Raw genomic sequence first — 23,342 nt, 5'->3', positions numbered from 1 at the left:
AGGAACTCATTATTACCATGGGAGTATTAGTTATTTTCTTTCTTATTTTCTTTTAGAGTTTAGTTTATTTCTATGTTTCATTCTCTTTAGTTTCACATCGAGGACGTTGTGTCATTCAAGTGTGTCGATGAGACGGTATTTTACTTAGTTGTAGGTTATAATAAAATAAAAAGAAAAGTGTGTGTATTATATATATACACACATGAGAAATAATAGAAAATTACAAAAATATAATTTTGTTATATAAGTCCCTGGTTAAAGTTTTAACCTAAAATGGAAAATAATCGTACAATTAGTGGGTCAAAAATGTAAATTAAACGTAAAAAACTGAAAACATATCTAATTTACAACGAATCAGTGAGTTTTTTCTTTTACCAAATAGGTGTAGATACAAAAATTATTTACCTTTTTGGTATACTTTGAAATATATTTACATATTTGGGTACTTTTCTCTATCCTCTTTATTTTAAACTATATTATACTTTTCATTAAGTTTTTCCAATAAAAACAAAATTAGAAAACACAAAATTCATCAAAAAAAATTATGATTTATTTTATTTATGTCGTTTACAGCTTAAATTTTTCACAAAAATATTTGCATAAATACTACAAAAATTCCAGTATATTTTGCAAAAATTTAAAGAATTCTGCAAAAAATTAAAGATTCTGAAAAAAAAATCATCATCATCATCGTACTCAGTAAATCCCACCAATAGCAAAGCTATGGTAGGGTCTGAGAAGGGTAAGATGTAGACAGCCTTACCTCTACCCCATAGGAATAGAGAGGCTTCTTCCGATGAGACCCCCGACAAAATGAATCAAAATAGTTGTCCTCTTAGCAAATAAAATACCAAATAAAGTCAAACTCGTTAAAGGCATAGGTATCAAATACAAATTGAAACTAAATGTTAAAATGACTCGACCCGCTTAGGCATCCATTCTTATGGGATGTTGCTCGATTATGACAAAGTTGTTTACAAATTCCACAACGGTTAGCCTTTTCCGTTTCCTTAATGTCCATTCCATTCCGTAGTCTTGTTAACCGAGGGCGGCCTTTTTTATCTCGTCTTAGCTCCGAGTTGGGAAGTAATTCTCTAATAGATAGTGAGTCAGGCCAATATGCTTCATGAGGAAGTGGAGAAAACTCAGCTAACCAAGTAGCACGATAGTCAACAATTGAGTAACACTTATCAACATATTGCCAACTGTTCAACGAAGGTTTGGCACATGCACTCAAAATATGAGAACATGGATACTTAAATATCTCCCACTTATCACACAAGCAAGTTTTTTTTTATCCAAATCAACTACTTGGACAATTATTCCTTTTTTGAGTTATCACTTCAAATATACATTTCTGTCGGTTAAAAGACCTCAAAGAATGTGCACCAGTTTTTGACATTGAAGGTGCTTGTTTGGCCAAAACATGGGGAGTATATATATCTCCATTAGCTTGAGCACTAGATCCTATGGGACGTCTTACTGAAAATAATGTACTAATCTGTAAAATGTAAGTTGCACGCATGCTATGATTGGTAGAAAACGAGCACCTTTAAGTACACTCTTAAAAATCTTTGACAAATTTGTAGAGAGTAGCCCAGATCGGTTTCCACCATCATGTGCAAGTGTCCACCTCTCTGGTGCATGTGCCTCGAGCCACTGGCGAGCATTTGAATTTATTTTTCCAATTTCCTCCATAATAGAGTTAAATTTTCTAATCTGATTCTGACTCACGACACGATAAGCTAAAACTTTTAGTTGTGAGTTGCGAAACTTATCGTTAAAGTTGTTGATAAAACGCCTTAAGCAATATCTGTGAAAAAAGTGATGGAGTTATTGACATGAAAAAAAAACAATTATTATGATTTAATAATAAACAATACATGTGAAAACCATGTGGCTCTAACCAAGGAGATTCTTTAACCGCCTTTAAGATTCCAGCATGACGATCAGATATTAGACATATCCCTTCAATATCTTTCACCACATGTTTTTTAACATAAGACAGAAACCAACTCCAACTAGCGTAAGACTCATTTTCAACAATAGCAAACGCAAGTGGAAATATCTGATTATTACCATCAACTCCCATTGCAATCATCATCTTACCTTTATACTTACCATACAAGTGTGTGGCATCAATGCTAATCACAGGCCGACAATGTTTAAAACCATTGATAGATGGATCAAATGCCCAAAACACGCATCTAAATTCCATGTGCTCTACACCAATCTGTCTCAAAATGCACCATTCAACGATGGTCCCTGGATTGAACTTTTTTAAAGTCTCCATAAATTTAGGTAAAATATTATAAGATTCTTCCCAATCCCCAAAGGCATTCTCAATTGCCTTTTGTTTACCTAACCAAACCTTCTTGTACGAAGGAGTATAACCTAACTTATTAACTATTTCAGCTTTCAAAGCGGTAATGGTAATAGAAGGTTGCTCTTTTATAGGGTGTTGTACTTCTTGAGCAATCAAGCTTGCATCTAGGTTGGGATGATCTTGAGTAATCTTAGAATGCAAACAAGTATGTGGACCAGTATACACTGTGATGTCAAAAGATCCACTACGTTTACGTTTACATGCACGAAGTTTCCATTTACAACCTTGTTTATGTAGCTTACATTTAATAGACCAAATGTTTGGACGTGATTCAACAACCTCAAAATGTTTATGTGTTTTGATACTGTAGAGCTTGACACCTCTAACAAATTATTCCTTGTCATTGAAAGAATCATTTCCCAACTCAAGAATGAAATCACTTTTAGCCTTAGATTGTGATATCAACCAATTGTCATCAATTGTTATATTAGTTTCTTCTAAATTGGTATATGGTGAAGGCACTTGTACCTTACCGTATGTTGTTCCGTCCCTATTTTGTTTTAATTTCATCTTGAATTCCATCTTCTAACTCATCATCCGTGTCACTTCCAATCTCATGTTCAATTTCATCTTTTAAAATATCTCCCACATCATCATTGTTTACAAAAGAAATCTTCAACATCGTGTTAAAATCCTTATTCTGAATCATGTTTGGTATTGCGTTTACTCTTTTCATTCTGTTGTAGTTAAAATAAAAGGCTAACTTGTTAGAAAAAAAAAACTAAATGATATAATCTAAATCAAAACAGAATTGAATGAGACAAACTTAATAGATTCAAAAACCAATTTATCAATTTGACACAAAAAACAAACCTTAATAGAGTTGAGATGCACACGTCGTCAAAAAAAAAAAAAAAACCGAACCATCATTCGAATCAAACTCAAATCGAACCCAAACAGAGATTCCTGAACCCAAGCCGTCGTTAGAATGCTTCACTATAACCTTCGTCGTCTGAAATCACCCGTTCAAAGCTAGTCGGAAATCGACCGTTGTTCAAATCCAAACCAAACAGAGGTGCCTGAACCCAAGCCGTCGTTCGAATGGTTCACTCTAACCTTCGTCGCCTGAAACCGCCTGTTCCAAGCTCATCGCCCGCCGAAATCGAATGATGAATCGTCCGATGAAATCGGCGTCACTTTGGTGTAGGAGAGTATGAACGGTCTTCGAGTTATGGAAGAATGATATTTGTTTAAAGATAATATTTGTTTCCATGTTAAAGATAATAAAATTAGTTTCCACGTTAAAAATTAATAAAATAACAAAAAGTACCCAAATAGGTAAATATTTTTTAAAGTACACCAAAAATAAATACTTTTTGTATCTACATCTATTTGCTAAAAAACTTTGAATCGGTAGGCCTAACTTGTTTGATGGTTACCCATTCCCACATAAATTGAACTTAATTATAAATTTTCATTGGCCTGTAGACTATTTCGCAATACACTATCAGCATAATCGTTTATCCGTCAAATCCATTGTTTATGAGTGTTTACTTGCCCAATTCCGCTCGGCATGATAATGCTATGAACGCATGATGCGTGTTCTTCCCATCCCAAAGTGGGTTAGACCACAAATATAAAATAAAAAAAGAAGACCAATATGCCCACTTGTATATTATTAATCGTCATGAAAATGAACCTCATGATTAGCCATGATATATTTTTCACCATTTGAATCTTTTATTAATTTCGCTAGTTTGAATATTTTAGTTTCTTTTCTTCCTAAACCTTGCAAGTGAAGTTTATACTCTGTGGCTTTTTGGTAAGCATGGGTATTAGACTGAATCCTTATATTGGCTTGAAACGGGGTCGCTTCTGGTGCTAGACTGCCAGGTAGCAGGGGCGGATCCAGCTTATGACTAGGGTGGGCCGGTGCATACCGTCCGGCTGCCGGAATGCCCCGTTTGCAGATACGCGTTAGCATATTATGACTCAACAATCAGTCCGTGCCCACCGTCCAGCACTAGTCCGTGCCCACCGTCGAAACTGACATTGTCGAATTTACAAGCTGGTCTTGAGCTGCGGTGGTTCGACATGCTGTTGAAGAATGTGAAGGCAAGAAAGAAAAGAGAATTGGGACGATGAGAGGCGCACCGCTTTTTTCCTTTTTTGAGAGTTGTGCAAACATAAATTATCTCATATTATTTAACTAAAATGCCAATATTATTTTATAATATAATATTGTTTTCCCTTTTAAAGCTTGAATTCACTCGATATTTAAGATTATGAACCTAATAATTTTATTTTTGTCATTTTACTAATTTTTTGTTTGATATAATTAGTTGCATTTCGAGTATGAACTCTACTTTTATGCTTTACGTAACAATTTTACTATTTGGCTTGATATATAATTTTAGTTTGTCAAAAATATATATATATTATTATATGTAAAAAGTCATTGATGTCATAATAATGATTGTGGTGTTTGATGATAGTATATAATAATTAAAGAGATGAGTCCAATATATAACTTAAGTATATATATATATATATATATATTATATAAAATATAATATATATTTTAAGTTCCAAAGTATGGTGTGTATAGAAGACCAATTTACTCTTTTATATACCCCCAAAGTTCATTCCGTTCTGGCCTTCAAAATGGTTGGTCGGTCTTTTTTCATTGGCCCGACCGATTTTTAACCCGATCCATTTTGTGCCCCCCGTAGCGAAAATTCCTGAATCCGTCTCTGTCAGGTAGTAGGGTCCACAGTTAATCGAGAAAGAAACGAAATAATAAATAAACGGGGTGTGTGTTGGATAACTTGTTTAGGTTTAAGGGGTTAAACAATACATGTGGTAGCAATTAATGTGTTAGCATGTTGAAATAATATAATAAGATTAAAGCGACCTTCCTAGTTATGATTCTATTACCAAAAAGGTTTAAGTGTTGGTATATTTGATTATTTGATAAGGCAAAGTATATATAAAAATTATATAAATATTTACTACAGTTTAAGTAGCTTTTGAATTAGTTTGATAGAATATTACTGAGTAAAGTGCCAAAATCGTCGTTGAGATTTGGTCAATAATGCGATTTTCGTCTAAAAAGTTTATTTTGTACATATAGACCATCGAGGTTTCACACTTCTTGCCAGTTACATCCAAATCATTAACATCATCTATTTTTATCGTTAAGTCAGGGACAATAGTCGTCCTTTTACCTCTTTGTTAAAAAATTAAAAAATTATGTCAATCTAAGTTAGGTGGACCCCACCAGGCCTTCAAGTTCATCTTCCTCACCCAATCCAAGCGACCCTCACCCTCACACCTTTCTTTTGCAGATCTTAAATGTATCTTCATCAGAATTATCATAGCCTGAACACAATCACCCGTCATTGCTGTAATCATCATTGCCATCACTACCGTAGCCGGTGCCCCACGTGTGTCGGTTGGGAAACGCAATACCGAAATGGTCGAAAGGTTGGACCGTTGACATGGGTTCTTAAAGATGTGATTATTATCTTTCAAACTTCAGTACACAAAAGGTGTGATTATTTGTTTCCAATTTGTGGATAATAGTCTTCAATGATTAAGTTAAAAAAAATTAGATGAAAATATATTTTACGATCGTTCGTTGAAACCTCATGTCATCTATATCTATATTATCTATAAAACAAATAGGATGGATAATATGGTCATTTCACAGACGCAGTAGACGCGGTTAAAATTAATTGCGCTCTCCTCCGGTTATAAACATTTTATCTCAAACTACGTTACAAGTAAATTTCCGGCAACCATTAACATTGAATTGCCATCAATAGTACTGCAATGGCCAATAAATGATGGTTTACGGTATTGATTTCATATTTAATTCCCTATTCCCGTTCATCATCTAACAATCAAGGTTTCAACTCAATCCCTTAAATCTTGGTAGTCATCGATGGATTCTTATTCCAATCGTTGTTAGGGCATGAAACCTATCTCTCTCTTTGGTTGTTTCGATCAATCGATATTTGATTCCAGGTTAGTGATTCAGGTCTAAATTATGATTGACAGTACCTTCCAATATGTATTACACTGCTCCAGCGGCGCCATCTTCAGTTTCTCATATTACCTTGCAAGACTTCCGTATGTCATCTTTATTCAGATATTCAAATGGCTCCGAAGATCGTGTTTTTTTTCATGAATTTCTCCCTTCCTGTTCGTGTGGTCTGTGGTTGAGATCAGGTAAAATTCTGGTCATGAATATCCCTAATTTTTGTTAATTTCCTTCCTGAATATGTGTAGTGTGGTTGAGATTATCTCAACCGTCGCAGCACTGCAAAGTAAAGGAGATTTAATTATTGTTATATGTTTTATTGTTGGATAGACTGTTACTCAATAGGATTGCGATGCAGGACCTATCAACAGGTTGGCTTCAGTGTCACACGGATCCTCTATCAACATGTTCCATCAACCACCTGTGGACCTGGTTACCTGCGACTTCTACCAACAGAATAGGTATTAGATGAGGTAATCATGCATATGATCATACTGTTTTGACCATCTACCATTTTTACTTGTATCTGCTTCAATATATGGTGACAAGATCTAAGGATGTTTGTCTGGGACCCATTTACTTGATGCAAGTAGATGGTGAAATTTGGAGTGATTGCATGTCCCTTTGATGAGAAATAAACTTTACATTAGAGTATATAAACAATATATTTGACTTTGTTAACAGTTTCAGTATGAAAACATTTTTTTAGGAAATAACTTATACTGAACCCATACCGGCATCAGGGTTGGATTTCTTGTTCTACTCACTGGTTCGAATTCAAATTATGTAAAATCATTATAGTATGATTGTATGCAGAGAGTAAACCCTACAAGGCGAAGGGAAAACGTAGTCGTTGGTTGTGGAGCTGGTTTTGGTGGTGATAGACCATTGCCAGCTCCTAAGTTACTTCTAAAAGTTAATGATCTTAACTACCTTGTACTCGAATGGTTAGGGGAACGCACCCTTGCTGATCGGTACTGGGCGGTGATGTTAGGAGGTGACGGTTTTGACCCTGTAGTATGTTTGCATCGCCCATGTTTACTTTTTTTTCCTATGATCCACCACATTTTTTTCCTTATTTAAATTGCAGATATATAAATATTGCATATTAATTGATCATTTTCTGTTACTGGTTATGCAGTTTCAGAGTGGATGGATTTGCTCCTATCTTTGGCAGTTGAGAAAGGAGTTTGCATTATTACTAACATGGGTCAAGTAAGCAACTTTGGTCATATTCTTTTATATATTCTTTAATCTTTAGTCTGCTATTTTTAAATGCAATTTTCTTTTTCTTGGAAGTGAATGCATTGGTTGCTCAAGAAAAGGTTTTGGAAATTGCAAGCAGGTTGAGCATTAAGATTACTGTAGGTGTAGCTCACCAGTTTGATATCATCTTTTTAAGAACACTTAATTCTTATTTGTTATAGAGGCCAAGGGTATGCATACTTGCTGGTTTTGGAGGACTATACACTACTTTAAGGTTGGAATCACTCACATAGCCTTGATGTAACAAAGCACAGGTAACTTTGGTGAAGTTCAGCACGTTACTTCATTCAATATTCTTTCTCATACCATTTACAAAACTAGAAAATGCTGCAGGTGATCCTCGTTGATAAATCTGAACGCTTTGGCTTTAATCACGTGCTGTATGAGCTTCTAACTGAAGGTACATGACACTATGTGTGCCTAATTTGTTCAGAAAGACTATTATGTTTTTCCTATGGTGTTTTTGATAAGTCTATCTTTTTTTATTACTGCTTTAATCTTTTTATTATCTTGTTTATTTTGTAGGAAGACCATAAAGTTATGTAAGTTTTTTGACTTGGACTTATTGGTCTTTGGTTAAATTAAAGGTTCACCAGGTATCAATGCTAGATTAGGTTACCTTCTACACATATAACAACTGCCTTGCAGAATTTTAGCGGAGCCGCTTCCTCATCGTCTTCGTTGCCGGCCGAACAAGTGTGCTTAACCGCATACCATTTATTTCTTTTCATCTCAAATAATCTCTAACTATAAAAAGGTAAACTCCTGCATAGACATAATTGTTGCATCTCCTCTCAGTTTGATCACTGTGAGTATATGAAAAGCTATTATATACATTTGTTCAAATAATTTAAATTTGAGGTTGCTTTATTTTAGTTATATTGTTGTTATTGTAAAATGTGAGATTTTATCTGCTCTTTTTCTAGAAAATTGGGGAGGCTGAAGCAGAAAACGAAAAAGATGTTGATTATTTGTCTTCTATTGAGGTAATTCATATTACTGTTACATCGTTTATTTTTTGTTATCGAGGTATTTCACACGCCCACGCACACTTGTTTCTTGTTTATTACTTGCTAATAATACAAGGAACTGTTTTGACTAGGTGCTGATTATTGACTATGTAGATGTGTTAACAAAGCACGTAAACTGTCGAATAAGAATTTCTGTATAGTTTATTGTTATTTGATTTATTAAAATGTAAAATATTCCACATTACTTGTGCAGAATTGGTCCTATGTGAATACTGTTGTTGAGCAGTTGAATCATATACCGCCAAATCAACCTGGAACTGATGTAATGCGTAAGACCATGGTATATCTTTTATGTGTATTATTATGAGCCTACCCGAGGACGACCTTGTGCTTGAGCTCAAGTTTAAATGAGTCGGCTGAGGATCGGCTTGTTTATTATAACCATCTGAACTTAAACGAGCCGACTCGTTGATTATAACCAGCTGAACATTCTAGCTTGTTTATTATAACCATCGTTACTTTTTATTTTTTTCCTTTTATACAAATATTGATATATGAAAGACAAAAATATAATATTTTACAATCATCTAATAAAAAATATATAAACAGGAAAATTTTGTTACATTGTATGCAATACTTTTGTTCTTTGTTTTAATTTGTTAAAGATCAAGTGGCAAATTGTATGTACTGTTTTTATTTTTTCATATTTTGGTTTGCTATTATTATTTGGTTTAGAAACAGAGCATGCTCCTTTGGATATGAACTTTTTTCAAGCTAGGATTTTTTCAAACGTACTTTGAGCGAGCCACAAACTTTTAAACAGCCCTAAGTGTATATCTGTTTCTGTAATAGCTTAAATATAAATATATTTTAACACAACAAACAACATTTGATTTTAAAGTATCTTTGAAGTCCCTTTTTTCTAACTGTCTCGATGCATAGGTATCTTGATGGACAAGCTTGGTTTTATCGGCAGCCACATGAATTGTTTTGCCAGTGAAAAAGGGGCGGTCTTCACTAACGCCCTTGTCTCTCCCGCTATTTAAATCTGTCAGTGTCGTATAATTGTTTTAATCCTACACATTCTTACTTGTCAATTTGTAATGCCCCAAATAAATACTTTTTGTTTCTACAAGTTAAGTAACAATCACTTTATAACACCATCTATCCAATATATATGCATACGTCAATATTCAATATTTTAGTATGTACCCGCACAAATTACAACATCTAACAAACTATATGCACATGCGGCAGTGCGCTCTCACTGATAGCCTATTACACACCACACCAAATACTACAAACCAATACGAGGAGATAATTTACGCAAACCAGCAGCAACGTGCGGGCACTCCTGCTAGTATTTGTTTATAGTCCTAATAAAATCAAATATACATGATTTTCATTTTATTTGCTATAAATTTATGATCAAGGAATAGGAATGCCGTTATTGCAATTTAATTAATTCCTTTGAAAGCATAATTGATAACTAGGTTAGATCCCGTGTTACACACGAACGAAAAATATATAAAAATTCAAATGTATATATATGTGTGTGTGTGTGTGCGCGTGCGCATGTGTTATATACATTTTAGCGAATTATAAACGTCAGATAATCTATTATTATTATTATTATAAGGTATATCACATTGTTAATTTAATTAAAATAACCCAACATACAAAGACAAATAAAGAAAAAATAATAATTTTAAACATAATTATAAGTTATGCCACTTATTTTTAACTTATACAATGAAACAAAAAAGACATATTAGTTAAAACTTCGTCATCTACTTAAGTCATATGTTGTAAACTATAAAAAAGTAAACATGTGGATATTGTAACATAAGTTGTGTGTTATAAAAACTATTTTTATTGAAATTATAAAACATTTAAGTACACAACATAAAAAATACTAAAAATATTAATATAACAATGAGATATAATTATAATTTTTATTAAACCGGGCGTGTAATAAAACAAAAATATAATCCAAACCCCGTGACTTAAACCACCATTTTAATCCAAACATCCAGTCCAAACGTTCATAAATAATTTCCCAAAATCCAAAAAAAATGAAATAACAAAGTCTTAAAATTTTTAAAAATAGCAGTGAAAACAATTAATTGTCTTAGTATTCAATAAATGATGATTATAACAATTTATTTTCAAACTTTCTTCAACTTAGGAGTTAATGTTTAAAATTAACATGTGGAAATTATATAAATGGAAAATGGATGAGTTGGAAGCCTATGTGGACATGCTAGTTGAATGTCATGTGAAAACCTTGTATTGATTTAATAGTATAGTAAGATTTATTATATCCGATCCATTTTGTTATTCACAAAAAAAGGACGGCAAAATTATATGGCGTACTTTTGGTTTCTATTTGGTGTTTACGAAAAGGGAGGAACGCTTTGGTGTTTTATGGAAAACAGGTACTACTAGCTGAATTGGTGGATAGTGTAAAGGTGCTTAGTTTCGTGTGGTTTCTGGATAGGTTGAGATTGGTGTCGGTGACATGAGAGGAGTGGATAGGATTTAGAATGTAATTGTTCGATTTGTTTCAGTTGATGTATGCTTTGTTGTGTTCCGTTTTTATAACCTGGGTAGGCGTTTTGTTTGGCGGGTGTAGTGACTTGCTATGCTAACTGTGATTATACTTCTTGTAATATCTTTCAAAAAAACAAAATCTTGTTAATTGGAAAGCAGCCAAAGCATGTATTTATATGAGTCAAGTTATTCTACAAAGGAAGACAAAAATGAGAAGAATGAAAAGAATTTATAGCCAAAAAAAAAAAAAAAAAAACCCTTCGAAAAAAATTAAAAATAAATAAATAAAAAATCATAACTCAAAATTTAATAAAAAAAAGAAAAAAAAATGTTTCCACCGTCTTCCTAGTTCTTAAAAAAAAAACCTCGAAAAAGACACAATGTTGAGTGAAAAAGACCATTGTGTCTTTTTGTTTATCATTGTGTTTTGTGTTTATTTTCGTCATTGATTGTGTCTTTTTCCTTAACATTGTGTATTTTTTTCTTGATATTATGTTATATTTTGTTCGACATTATTTTATATTTTTCGATTTATTATGTCTTTTTTTAATTATAATTGTGTCTTTTTTTCATTTTCGTCATTGTGTCTTTTGTCTCTGCATTGTGTCTTTTCGGTTTTTTTTATTTGGAACGAGAATGATGAGGAAAACATTTTTGTTTTTTTTTAATTTTTTATTTATATTTTCAGTTATGATTTTTTTAATTAATTTTTTAGAATTTTTTTAGTGGTTTCTTGTGTGGTCACAAATCCTTTTCACCCTTCTCATTTTTGTCTCCATTTGTATTTTAACTTTATACTATGAAAGAAATTCATTTTGGCTCATTCTTATTGATTGATTTTACTATATTCCGAAAATAATAAGCCCTTATGAATTTGCTACTAATAAAATAATTTAAAATGAAAATCATAATAATCATTTAATCTATATAATAAATACTTTTAAAGGTATTCTTTTTGGCTCATTCCTATTGATTGACTTTACTATACTCTAAAAATAATAAGCCCTCATAAAATTTGTTACTAATAAAATAATACAAAATTATAATCATAATAATCATTTAATTGGATGCGTTTTCTCCTAGACAACCAATTATGGACCCGTATACGTTTCATAACCCTAATTTTGATTCTTTTATCCCTAACTCATTGTTTGCGAATCACACCATTTCAAATTGTCTTATTTGAATATGTATCTTTCCTTCAATTTAACATGCTTCGTGTCTACAATGCTATCAAGTTCGTGGTGTTTTTGAAGGGTTTAGAATCGGCAAATTAGAATCACTGGTTGGACTAATATAAGCAGAAATTATTGTTTCTTATCTGGAGGCAATCATAATTTTATCTCTATATACTTTTTTGACCTTTTCTGTTAGTAACATTTTTGTTTGGTATCTGCACATATTGAATTAACTGCATATGCAAATGAATTTTAAATTAAAATTGAACTACTTTTCTTATCATTTGCTAATTTTGATTCGCAATTGAAGCTTTAGATGTAGAAGATGATAAATTGCTATTCTCCGCTGGTGAGTCACTTATGCTCCCATAAATTGTTCTCTTCTTGATACTTTAGTTAGTAAATTATCATATATTTAACACGCGCACCTATGTTGCAAAATCAAATTTAAAATTTGGAGATCAGAAGGAAAAGAATATACAATAAATGGAAAATTAAGAATTTCCATGGACGGAAATTCCCAAGGTAACAAGTTTGAGTCAAAACCAGTTGTTTTATATTGTAGTATAAACTTAATAGGCAAATTTATTAATGATGTATTCTTCATTTTTATGTTATTTTAAACAAGCGGCCCGAGTTGGATGGAGTAATAGGCCAAATTAGATTCTGGTCAAAATGGGTAATAATGATCATAATGAGTTCGGGTCGAAACGAGTTGTTTAAGAAACTATTAAATCAGAATATGTCAAAATAGCTAACTAATTTAATGAGTGGTATATGATGGGTCATTTTTGGTGTGTATCAATACATAATATAGACCAAGTGTATAGAAGTCGTCAACATGTTGTTTACATTCGGGCTTTCTTATCAGGTAAGGCTCATATTAGAAATTACAAATTTGAGACGTCATATGTGGCAAAGATCGTTAGTAATGGGCTTGGCTATGTTGTTGTATCCAATGATTTGGATTAGGTGATCGTTTCACAAAAGTATTGAGAATTTAATTACAAAAAAAGACATATTACAATTGAACTATTGATAATTTCTATTAAGTTGATCCTTTCAAAGAGCTATTTGTATTTGGGGATTTTTTGAATCGGTACGTCATTTTAATAATATTATAGTTTCATTTTTCTTTTTTGATTGGTTAAATGCGATAAGGTTTTTGTGGATATACGTAAATCTCCAGCGATAATATTTGGCAACATGACTGCAAATTGGTCATCCTTTGTCGTAGAGGTTACAATTTGTTCATATTACTACTTATAATGTGTTGATTAATTTTTTCATTTAATATGTAATTATAAGTAGCATTATAACATAAAACGTATTTCTATTAATAATATATGATAATTTTATTGTGTATCATATTTTGTTTATATTTTATTAAATTGGTCAAAATCTAATATGTCTATTTCTTTTAGTGAAAAAGTTTGGACCACTATAACCATCATCTCTTCCAAATTACACTAGCATTAATATTAAATATATAAAATAGCCACATTTATTTGGCATAATATGTATGATGGTTTAAATAGAAATTAGTTTAAAAAAATTATATTTCCATAAAATGAATTTTTAACACATATTGTTGTGACACACTAAATTAAATAAAATATATATGATTAGTTTTTACAGCAAATTAATTATTCGAGGTAAAACGATCTAATTTATAAATATTGTTGTATCACGCAAAATTAAATCAATATATAGGATTATTTTTCATAACGAATTAATTATTCAAAGTAAAAAGATCTATTTTATGAAAATTTGAAAATATTTAAGTGAATGAAACAAAATAAGGAGCCATTTTATATAGTTTTTTTTTTGACAAATGGTGTTATGTTCACTAAAATGAATATTAATTTTGTGATTATTAAAATGCATTTTTATTTGTGAGTTAAGGACCAACATAATATTTATTTAAAATAATTTGACACACATACAAAATTTACAAATTGTTCAAATACATAAGCATATATATATATAATTGATACCTTCAGATAAAAAAAAAGCTACTGTTTAAGTTTTAGGGAAAACAGTTTCCTTTTGTAGTTTGGTTTTGTAATGATCATTAAAAAAAGTCTAGGCCAGTCTATAGCAAGAGTTGGTATACTTAAAAGACCCGTTTTACACATGGTCAATTTATGTCGATTTATCAAGAGTGAAGAGTAGAGACGAACAAAAAATAAATACTTATTTTAGATAAGAAAGAGAAAGTTGCAAACAAAGCAAAAAATATTGTTTATAAGTAAAAATTTGTAGCCTTTAAAGTTTATGTTTTAAAGTTTAAAATTTTGTTTGTAAACATTCTACCATGTAATATCATTTTTTGTAAGTCTATGTCTTTCAATATTATGTTTTCGTTTGAATATGACTTACAATTATAAATTATATTGATATCTCAAAATACATACTAAAAAAATGTTATTGTTTGAAATTATATATACGTTTACTTTGACGGTCTTTTATATTTCTGCCCGTGTAATACACGGATCAATAACCTAGTCAAAATATAAAGTGGTTTAGTTGAGTTGGTGGTCTCTCAAACGAATAAACAATTATGGGCTGGAGGCGCGTTTGGGTTTGGCGGCTAAACAGCCCACCACCTAAATTAGATTACTTGCTATTGGGCTGTAACGGAATTATGTTACATTACAATTTGTAAGTCGGTGAGGCTTTTAATGGAGGGCACTCTTCAACCATCTCAATTCGACCAATCCCCAATTTCACTACAAGAATCCTTATCAATGCCCCAAATTAGCCCTAATTCCCCTTCAATCCGTTCATATCCTTCAAAAGAAAAATCGGCTCAAAGATAGAGAGAATCCAGAGGAGAGGGGGAATGCCATACAATGACCAAAAAAAGTGTTACTAAAAACCAAAAAATATCACTAAGACCGTCGTCGTAAGAATGTGTGGCACATAAAATAAGTGCCATTAAACAGGCCCGGCTCTAAGAAAGCAAAAAAAATTTCCGGCCGAAGGCGAATAATTTTTTAGGCCTTAAATAAAAGGAGTATTTTGTTGGGTTTAAACAATTTAATTTTGATATAGGCTTTCATGTAGGGATGAGCTCGGTACCGTACCGGTGCCGACCGGTACCGGTACCGAAAATCCCGATCTCAAAAATCGCAAAGTTTTGGTACCGGTATCGGTACCGTTACCGAAATGCTCGGTTCTATATCGGTACCGGTATTTAAGGTAAATTTCGGAAAATACCGGTACCGTACCGTACCGTACCAGTACGGTACTACCGGTCCCGAAAAATCAAAACCTAAGTACTGATTCGGTACCGACGGTACCAAATCGGTACCATACCGATTTTTGCTCATCCCTACTTTCATGGTTATAATTTAGGCTGTGTAAAAAACTTTTGTATAAAAATAAGGTTAAAGATGTCTCACATGAGACTAGCATCCATAACCTTTAGGTTGGAAATAATACGTCTTTGCCACTAGACCAAGTTAATGTCTATGCAATTGAGTTTACACACTAAATATACATATTGTTTTAATAAAAATACATATAAATTAAAAAAAATTCGGGCATAGCAGGGTGTCGGGCCTGTGGCCGTCGACCACCCAGCCCCCCCTATGGGCCGGCCTGTCATTAAAGTGGTGACGCTGAAGCCTTTTAATGCCACCTTTTCAATATGCCTGACAAAATTTTTGGACTTTTAGTAGTATTATTTTTTGCCACAATACTAAAAAAGGTTTTTGTGGCACAATTTTAGTGTCTTTAAATAGTAATCATAAATACATACTAGTGACACTTTTTTTTTTTTGATATAATAACAACTTTTGTGACATAAATTTTGCTTCTAGTCTAAACTCTTCCAATATAAATATAGAAAATTCTTTCACATAAATCACAATATTTACAATATATATAAAATATAAAATAAAAGTTCGATAAAATTGTAAACATAAAAATCATAATAACTTCAATAATAAGTTCAATCCAAAATATATTCCAAATGTTAGAAAAAAACTGTGTAACAACATGTTTCAAATTTCAATTGTTTATACGATAAGTCCAAATTTCAATTGTTTACACGATAAGTCTAAACGCTCTTTCAAGTGAGAAATTCACTTTCATATAAATTAGCTCCAAAGTTTCTTATGATATTTACCCCATCATCGTAATCATCCATATAAACAAACATTAGCTTTGATTTAAAAAATCTAAAAGTTATTTTATTTAAGGAAGTTATTATTCTTGATTCAAATGTAATATCCAACTTTTATTAAGGAGAAAATAAAAGAATTTATTTTAAGTGTGTGATGTGAATTTATTGTTTTAAATAATATATAACGCATGAGTTGGTTGGGCTTTAAGGTAGAACATGGACCAGGGTTGGTTATAGGCCTAAGCTCCATGGGCTTGGTCTATGTAAACCCTAGATCTCATTTCACCCTCTATGCCTACAATCACTCAAAACAAACACATGCCCTCTTCCTATTCTCGAATCCAGATCCATAGCAGAATCGAGACTAGTTCGTGTTCGATTTCCTCAAATAAACAAGAAATATATCAAGATTCAAGTGTTGTTCAAGAACCGATTCAAAACCAGCTAATTTAAAGGCATGTTTTAATTAAAAGGTTTAAGTATTGGATGTCGGTTTGCCAAAAGATTTGATAGGAAGGTAAATCGAACTATAACAATGTGATGACCGGACCTAGTGCAAAACCAATAGTGGTTGACAAGAGCACACTAGATCTAATAACCCAAAGGTCTTCTGAATATACCGGCGGAATCATTATAGTCAGAGATTAGGAATGAAGATTAGAATGAAAATAAATGATCACTAATAAGTACAAGAAATAGACAAAGATTCACTATATTAATATATCGTTTTAATAACAGTGATAAGGTTGCATGGAATGTCTAGGGTTTCGTGACAGCGGTACGAAGGTAGCATAAATAAGGAATAATCGCTTTGGTTGTTATGCTCTCGTAATCCGTAAAATCTCGTTCCCTCATGTGCGAAACCTAGTATTCTATTTATAGGCCTAGACATTCCTTCTAGAAACCCTAATGATTACATAATAAATGACAAAATAAATACAAGTGTAACAGATCTTTGGGTATGATAATTCCTTGTCGAGTAGACCTTGTAATGCATAGCATGCTCGACATAGGTCTTCGAGTAGACTTTACTTAGAATATTTTCAGTAGAAAATATTCTTCTCCAGCAGACTTCAACCTTCATAACTTATCCTTGCTTTGCTCGAATATGTTCCACGAGCAAGCATGTTCTTCTCAATCTCTTCAATCCTGCCTTATGACCTATTGTGAACAATCATTAGCATAATCGGGTACAGAAGTTTGCTCGGGATTGAACCATGCTCGAAGGTGACACTTAGAACATTTGAGATCATCTTATTATTGTATCCATGCTTGACCCACCAATATGCTTGGAAGATTAGTTTAAGCTGGATAGATCAAGTTGTTTGCTCGAATAGCAATCCATACTTGATGAAGAACATCCTTGCTTATCGAAGTGTAGCTTGCCCGAAGCCTTCAACACTTAGAAGAAATTCCAGAAGATAGTCTTATGAGCATAAGACATCATGTTCGAGGTAGTAAATTCGTGCTCGAAAGTCCAAGCTTGCTCGAAATCCATACTTAGCCATTTCTTTGAGAAGGTTGAGAAGATTCCAATCTTCCTTGTAAATTTCTGACTCAACAATCCCCCCTAGATTGGAACAAGCGCAGATGCACCAAAACATACCTGCATTTAGTTACATATGTATCAATATATAATCATAATCAATTTAAGGAAATAGTCAATACATTACGTAATCAAATTCTGCCACAAGGGCATTACACATCAAAATTACAATCAGTATCAAATCATAAGTTTCTTGAAATCACACATCCTTGTAATATCTCAGTTTCTCCTTTGAGCTCTGATTAATTTTTCATGTCTGACTGCAGCTGCTCTCTGTTAAAACATATGCAGCTCAACAGCATCCATCGAATCTAGTGGCACTGTTATTTCCATAATGTCTACTAGATTCTGGATGTGAATGTACTCCAACTCTGAGTCATGTTCCATTATGGCTATTTTTCTTCCTTAACCATTCCTTAGTGAAACCGACTCACTTTGTCTGTTGAATGTGAGGTGTGTGATTATACCACCTTGTTGGAATTGGGAATTTGGCACTTCCTTTTGTCTTCTCATGGCAAGGTTCTCTCTTAATGTTCTTTTTGTTGAGCTAGAACCACTTGATCTTGATTTGGTTTGAGGGCTCGAAGTCTTCATTTTCTTTGCTTCGGGGAAGGAGAATTCTAACCATCTGACATCCCTCAATCGTTTCTTCATTCTTGCCCTTTCAGCTTCAGAACAAGTCTCCTTTCTCTTTTGATCAAGTAACGGGAACCCCTTTTCAACCTGTTCCTTCAAATACTTAGACAGATCATTTCTTTGTTGGCCAGCTAGAATGTTTCTTTGTTGATTGTCATAAAGTTCTAGCTGTGCCATTCTCTCCAATTGCTCCCTTCTAAAGTTTCTGAAGTCATTTCTAAAAACAATTTGTGTTTTGGTTCCATCTTCAGTAATCACTCTCAAAGTCCTTGATCTTACATTAGTGTGCAGGTGAGTAGGTAAATTTAAGTGAGTTCCTTATGTTTGCTGCCTCTGCACCTCAGGTTGAAAAAAGTATCTTACAGATGATGATGATGTAGGCTTCTTTGGATACTTCTTTTCTGATTCAACATATAGCCTTTTCATTTCTTGTTCATGCTTAAACATCAACTCTAGGTATTTGGCACCTCTTTTACATAAGACACTGATCATATCTGCCACTTGTTGTGCCGTCAGTCTTTCTCCAGATTGGCCAGTTCTTCCTTCCATCAAACTTTCCTTCAGTCTTTGTTCTTCCATAAACTTTCTCTCTTCCTCTAGGAACATTTTCTGCTCTCCTTGATAAATTTCCAACAATTCTTCATGTGAGAGACTTTCAAATTCAGCCTCTTTCATCCCCTTCTTCAACATAATGTCCTTCAAGGTTTTTACGCTTTCAGGGTCCTCAAACCACTCTTTAGCCTCTTGTTTATTTTTCTCAGCCTCTAATTTATCCTTTTCCTCTTTGTTTCTTTTCTGGTCTTCTCTTTTAATTTGTAGTGTCACTTTCTTCAGCTCATTGGATTCTTTCACCATTCTCACTCTCTCCTGCAAGGCAGTTTTGGATAGGTCTTTCACAGCATCAAATTCATATCCATTCTCAACCAAATATCTTATTTCCTTTTTATACTTTTTCTTCATCTCCTCATATTTCGTCTTCGATTCTTCATCCTTTTTCTTCTTCACCTCTTTAACATACTTTGCAGTATCATCTACAACTGCTTTTCTGTACAATTTGTCAATCTCACCGAATGGTTGTCTGTTCAAATATGAGATTACATGCCCTACTTGGAGTAGGAAGTTTCTTTATGATTCTCTTCTTCTCCATTCATCAACCGCTTCCACAATCCCTTCTCTAGTCATTCTGTTAATGTGTCTTTGTTCATAGCCAAGACTCACAAGATATACTTTGTCATCTTTTAGTCTCTGTTCACTCCTTTCCCTTCTCTCTTTCTTTTCTTTAGCCTTCTGTTCAGCTAGTTGTTCAATGTCAGCCTCGGACATCTTCTTTAGCATTTTAAAATCAAGACCATATTGCACGAGGAAAATGATTTTCGGATCAGCTTTCACGTCTTCCGCATCTTTTTCAATTTCAATTTCATCTTCAATAACCTCAAGAGCTTCAATAACTGGTTCATCAGCTTCAAGATTCTGTTCTTTCTCTCTTCTCTAGTAAACCTTTTTCACAGCTGGCTTTCCCATTTCCTCAATTTTTTGTCTCTTTATTTCATGAATTTCTTCATCAGTTGTATCATTACGATGTGCTAAAAGTAGTTATATAAAAACATGCTAATCTAGACACTAAGTAATAAATTCTATACTCTTAAACTTAACTAAACTACTAACCGGTAAGTGAACTGGTTGACTCTAGTACAGCTAAGTAAGTCTGGATATCGAACCCACGAGACTCTTTAAATTACGTTTACTAGCCAATTAGACTCAACTACAGACACGACTATTTATTTATTATTTGTTTAAGGGGGTTTTACTAATAAAGGGCATTAACGATTAAAATTGATTAATGGTATCGAAAATTCTAAAATTGAGCTTTGCTAAATTATGTAGATGGCCGCAATCAACAATCCACCTAACGCAATTATCCCACCCGTTCATAACCTATCACTAAGAGCCATACTCGATAAGGATTGTCTCAACTATAACAATTTCATGGATTGGTATCAAAACTTGAGAATTGTTCTCAAGCAAGAAAAGAAATCCTTCATATTAGACGATCCCATTCCCGATGAACCTAACATTGATGATGTTAATGCCTATAACGATTGGGTAAAATACACCGGGGATTCGGTGCAAGTTTCTTGCCTCATGTTGGGAACTATGATTCCCGAAATTCAAAAGGATTTTGAACATCATGGGGCATACGACATGATCACCCAACTAAAGAAAATGTTCCTTATACAAGCTAGGGTGGAACGCTTCGAAACGGTTCGAGCGCTTCATGCATGTCGTATGGAAGAAACCCAATCGGTTTCATCTTATGTGCTTAAAATGAAAAGCCACATTGATCGACTTCAACGGCTAAATTGTCCCGTCTCAAAAGAGTTAGCTATGGATTTGATCCTAAATGGCCTAACCAAGAAATTTGTGACTTTTGTAATGAATTATAACATGAATGGATGGGACAAGAGCATTGGTGAGCTTCACGCAATGCTCAAAACGGCTGAAGTGGGAATGGGTAAAAAGGTTTTGCCGGTTCTCATGATCAATGAAGGTGGAAATAAGAAGAGGCATCACCCGAAACCTAAAGCAAAGGTTTCCAAAGGTAAGGGACTTGTCAAGGGTAAGTTCAAAGGGAAGGAAAAAGCGGAACCACCCAAAGCAAAAGAAAAGAAGCTAAAGGTTAGCGCGGAGGACCCGTGTTTTGGTTGTGGTGAGATTGGACAATGGATGAGAAATTCTCCAACCTATCTCAAAGAGTTGAAAGCGAAGAGGGATGCGGGGCAAACCTCAGATACAACTTTCATGATTCATGTTGATCTTAATATTATTTCTTCTAACACATGGGTATTAGATACCGGATGTGGAACTCATATTTGCAATTTGTTGCAGGAGTTCAAAGGAAGTAATAATTTCAAGAAAGGAGATATAAGTCTTTTCATGGGCAATGGAGCAAAGGTTGATGTCAAAGCCCGAGGAGACTACATTTTGAAGCTTCCAAATGGTTTGGAAGTTGTTTTGAAAAACATTTTGTTTGCTCCTAGTTTCACTAGGAATATTATCTCCGTTTCTCTTTTAAGACAATGTGGTTATGATTTAAAGTTTTTAGACAATTGTATTTGTGTTTTTACGAATGATGTCTTTTATTTTAAAGCAATGCCGTCTAATGGCATTTATTAAGTAGTTCATGATAACACATCTTTTGATAACACATTGTACCAATCAAGCACCAAGAAACTCAAAGTGGATTTGTGTAAGACCTATCTTTGGTATTGTCACCTTGGTCACATAAACAAAGATCGCATACATGCATTTCAAAAGAATGGTCTTTTGGAATCAAATGAAGATGATTCATTTGATAAGTGTGAATCTTGTTTACAAGAAAAAATGACCGAGGAACCCTTTAGTGGAACAAACCAAAGGCCAAAAGACTTATTAGGTATCATGCATTCGGATGTATGTGGTCCTTTTAAGGCAATGACAAGGAATGGTGAAAGATACTTCATTACTTTTATTGATGATTATTGTCATTATGGGTATGTGTAATTGTTAAGACACAAAGATGAAGATTTTGAAATGTTCAAAGTCTTCCAAAATGAAGTACAAAATCAACTTAGTAAAACCGTCAATGTACTTCGTTCGGATAGAGGAGATGAATACCAAAGTGATGCCTTTCAAGATCATCTTAGGTGTTGTGGGATCATCTCACAATTCACTCCACCAGGAACACCACAACATAATGGTGTGTCCGAAAGGAGGAATCAAACTCTATTAGATATGATTCGATAAATGATGGCTAGAAGCACATTGCCTCTATCATTTTGGGGTTTCAGATTGCTCTCTGCGGCCCGTATTCTAAATATGGCCCCAACCAAGAAAGTTGACAAGACACCTTTTGAAATACGGAATGGAAGGGTTCCATCACTATCATATTTGAAGGTATGGGGTTGTGAGGCTTATATCAAGAACAACACCCAAAACAAACTTGAAAGCTGATCCACTAAGTGTATCTTTGTAGGATATCCGAAAGACTCTATGGGATATTATTTCTACAACCCAACCGAGCAAAAGGTGTTCATTGCTCGCAAGGCCGAGTTCTTGGAAACTAAATTCCTTATGGAAGGAACTAGTAGAACGGTGGAACTCGAGGAGGATCGAGTACCATAAGCCAGTACACGTTTGGTTGATACTAGCAATCAACAAGAGGTTGTTGAGAATGATCAAATGGTTGATCAAGACACACAAAACATTTGCAAATCTGGTAGAATCCCAATGATATGGAATTTTCATGGATGGATGCTATGTGGTAGATTCGGATGAACCCACCACATACCGTGATGCAATATCACAATCCGATTGTGACAAATGGCTTGAAGCCATGAACATTGAGATGCAATCCATGCATGACAACCAAGTATGGGATTTGGTTGTACTACCTCTAGGGGTGTGCAGCTCTGAAACCCGACCCAACCTATGATATGACCAACCCGACCCGATAACCGTTTTACTTGAACATATAAGACCGATAAAATGACCGATGTGAAGATCGGGTAACGGACTTCAACCTGATCGGGCCTCGGTTCTTCCCACAAAATGACCGACACGATGATTAAATCACTTATTTCACTCTTTCAATCTAATTCAAATCAGCAAGGATCTGTTGATGCAATTCATGGGAAAATACTCTTCAAGCAT

At 33.6% G+C, this 23,342-nt stretch overlaps 1 protein-coding gene across 1 annotated transcript; it reads right to left on the bottom strand.

Moving 5' to 3' along the window:
• Positions 1–901: 901 nt before the first annotated feature.
• Positions 902–6,469, bottom strand: LOC143549360 (uncharacterized). The gene is made up of 4 exons (XM_077040266.1): positions 6,447–6,469; positions 1,884–2,570; positions 1,561–1,813; positions 902–1,270 (listed from the first exon to the last, which is right to left on the bottom strand). The coding sequence occupies exons 1-4, from the start codon at positions 6,467–6,469 to the stop codon at positions 902–904; spliced, it is 1,332 nt and encodes a 443-aa protein (XP_076896381.1).
• Between the last annotated feature and the right edge of the window lie 16,873 nt (positions 6,470–23,342).

The sequence above is a fragment of the Bidens hawaiensis genome, unplaced genomic scaffold (assembly GCF_021521415.1).
Source record: "Bidens hawaiensis isolate Kalapana, Puna unplaced genomic scaffold, B.hawaiensis_p1.1 tig00015548_1, whole genome shotgun sequence".
NCBI lineage: Eukaryota > Viridiplantae > Streptophyta > Magnoliopsida > Asterales > Asteraceae > Bidens > Bidens hawaiensis.
Note: the sequence above shows the minus strand (reverse complement) of the source record. Positions and strands in the feature narration are given on the sequence as shown.

Coding starts and splice junctions, on each gene's coding strand:
- LOC143549360 (XM_077040266.1), bottom strand. CDS start 6,469: ATGACATACGGAAGTCTTGCAAG. Junction 2,571..6,446: donor ACATACGGAAGTCTTGCAAG/GTAATATGAGAA, acceptor ACGTAAACGTAG/TGGATCTTTTGACATCACAG. Junction 1,271..1,560: donor TGTCAAAGATTTTTAAGAGT/GTACTTAAAGGT, acceptor TTGTGTGATAAG/TGGGAGATATTTAAGTATCC.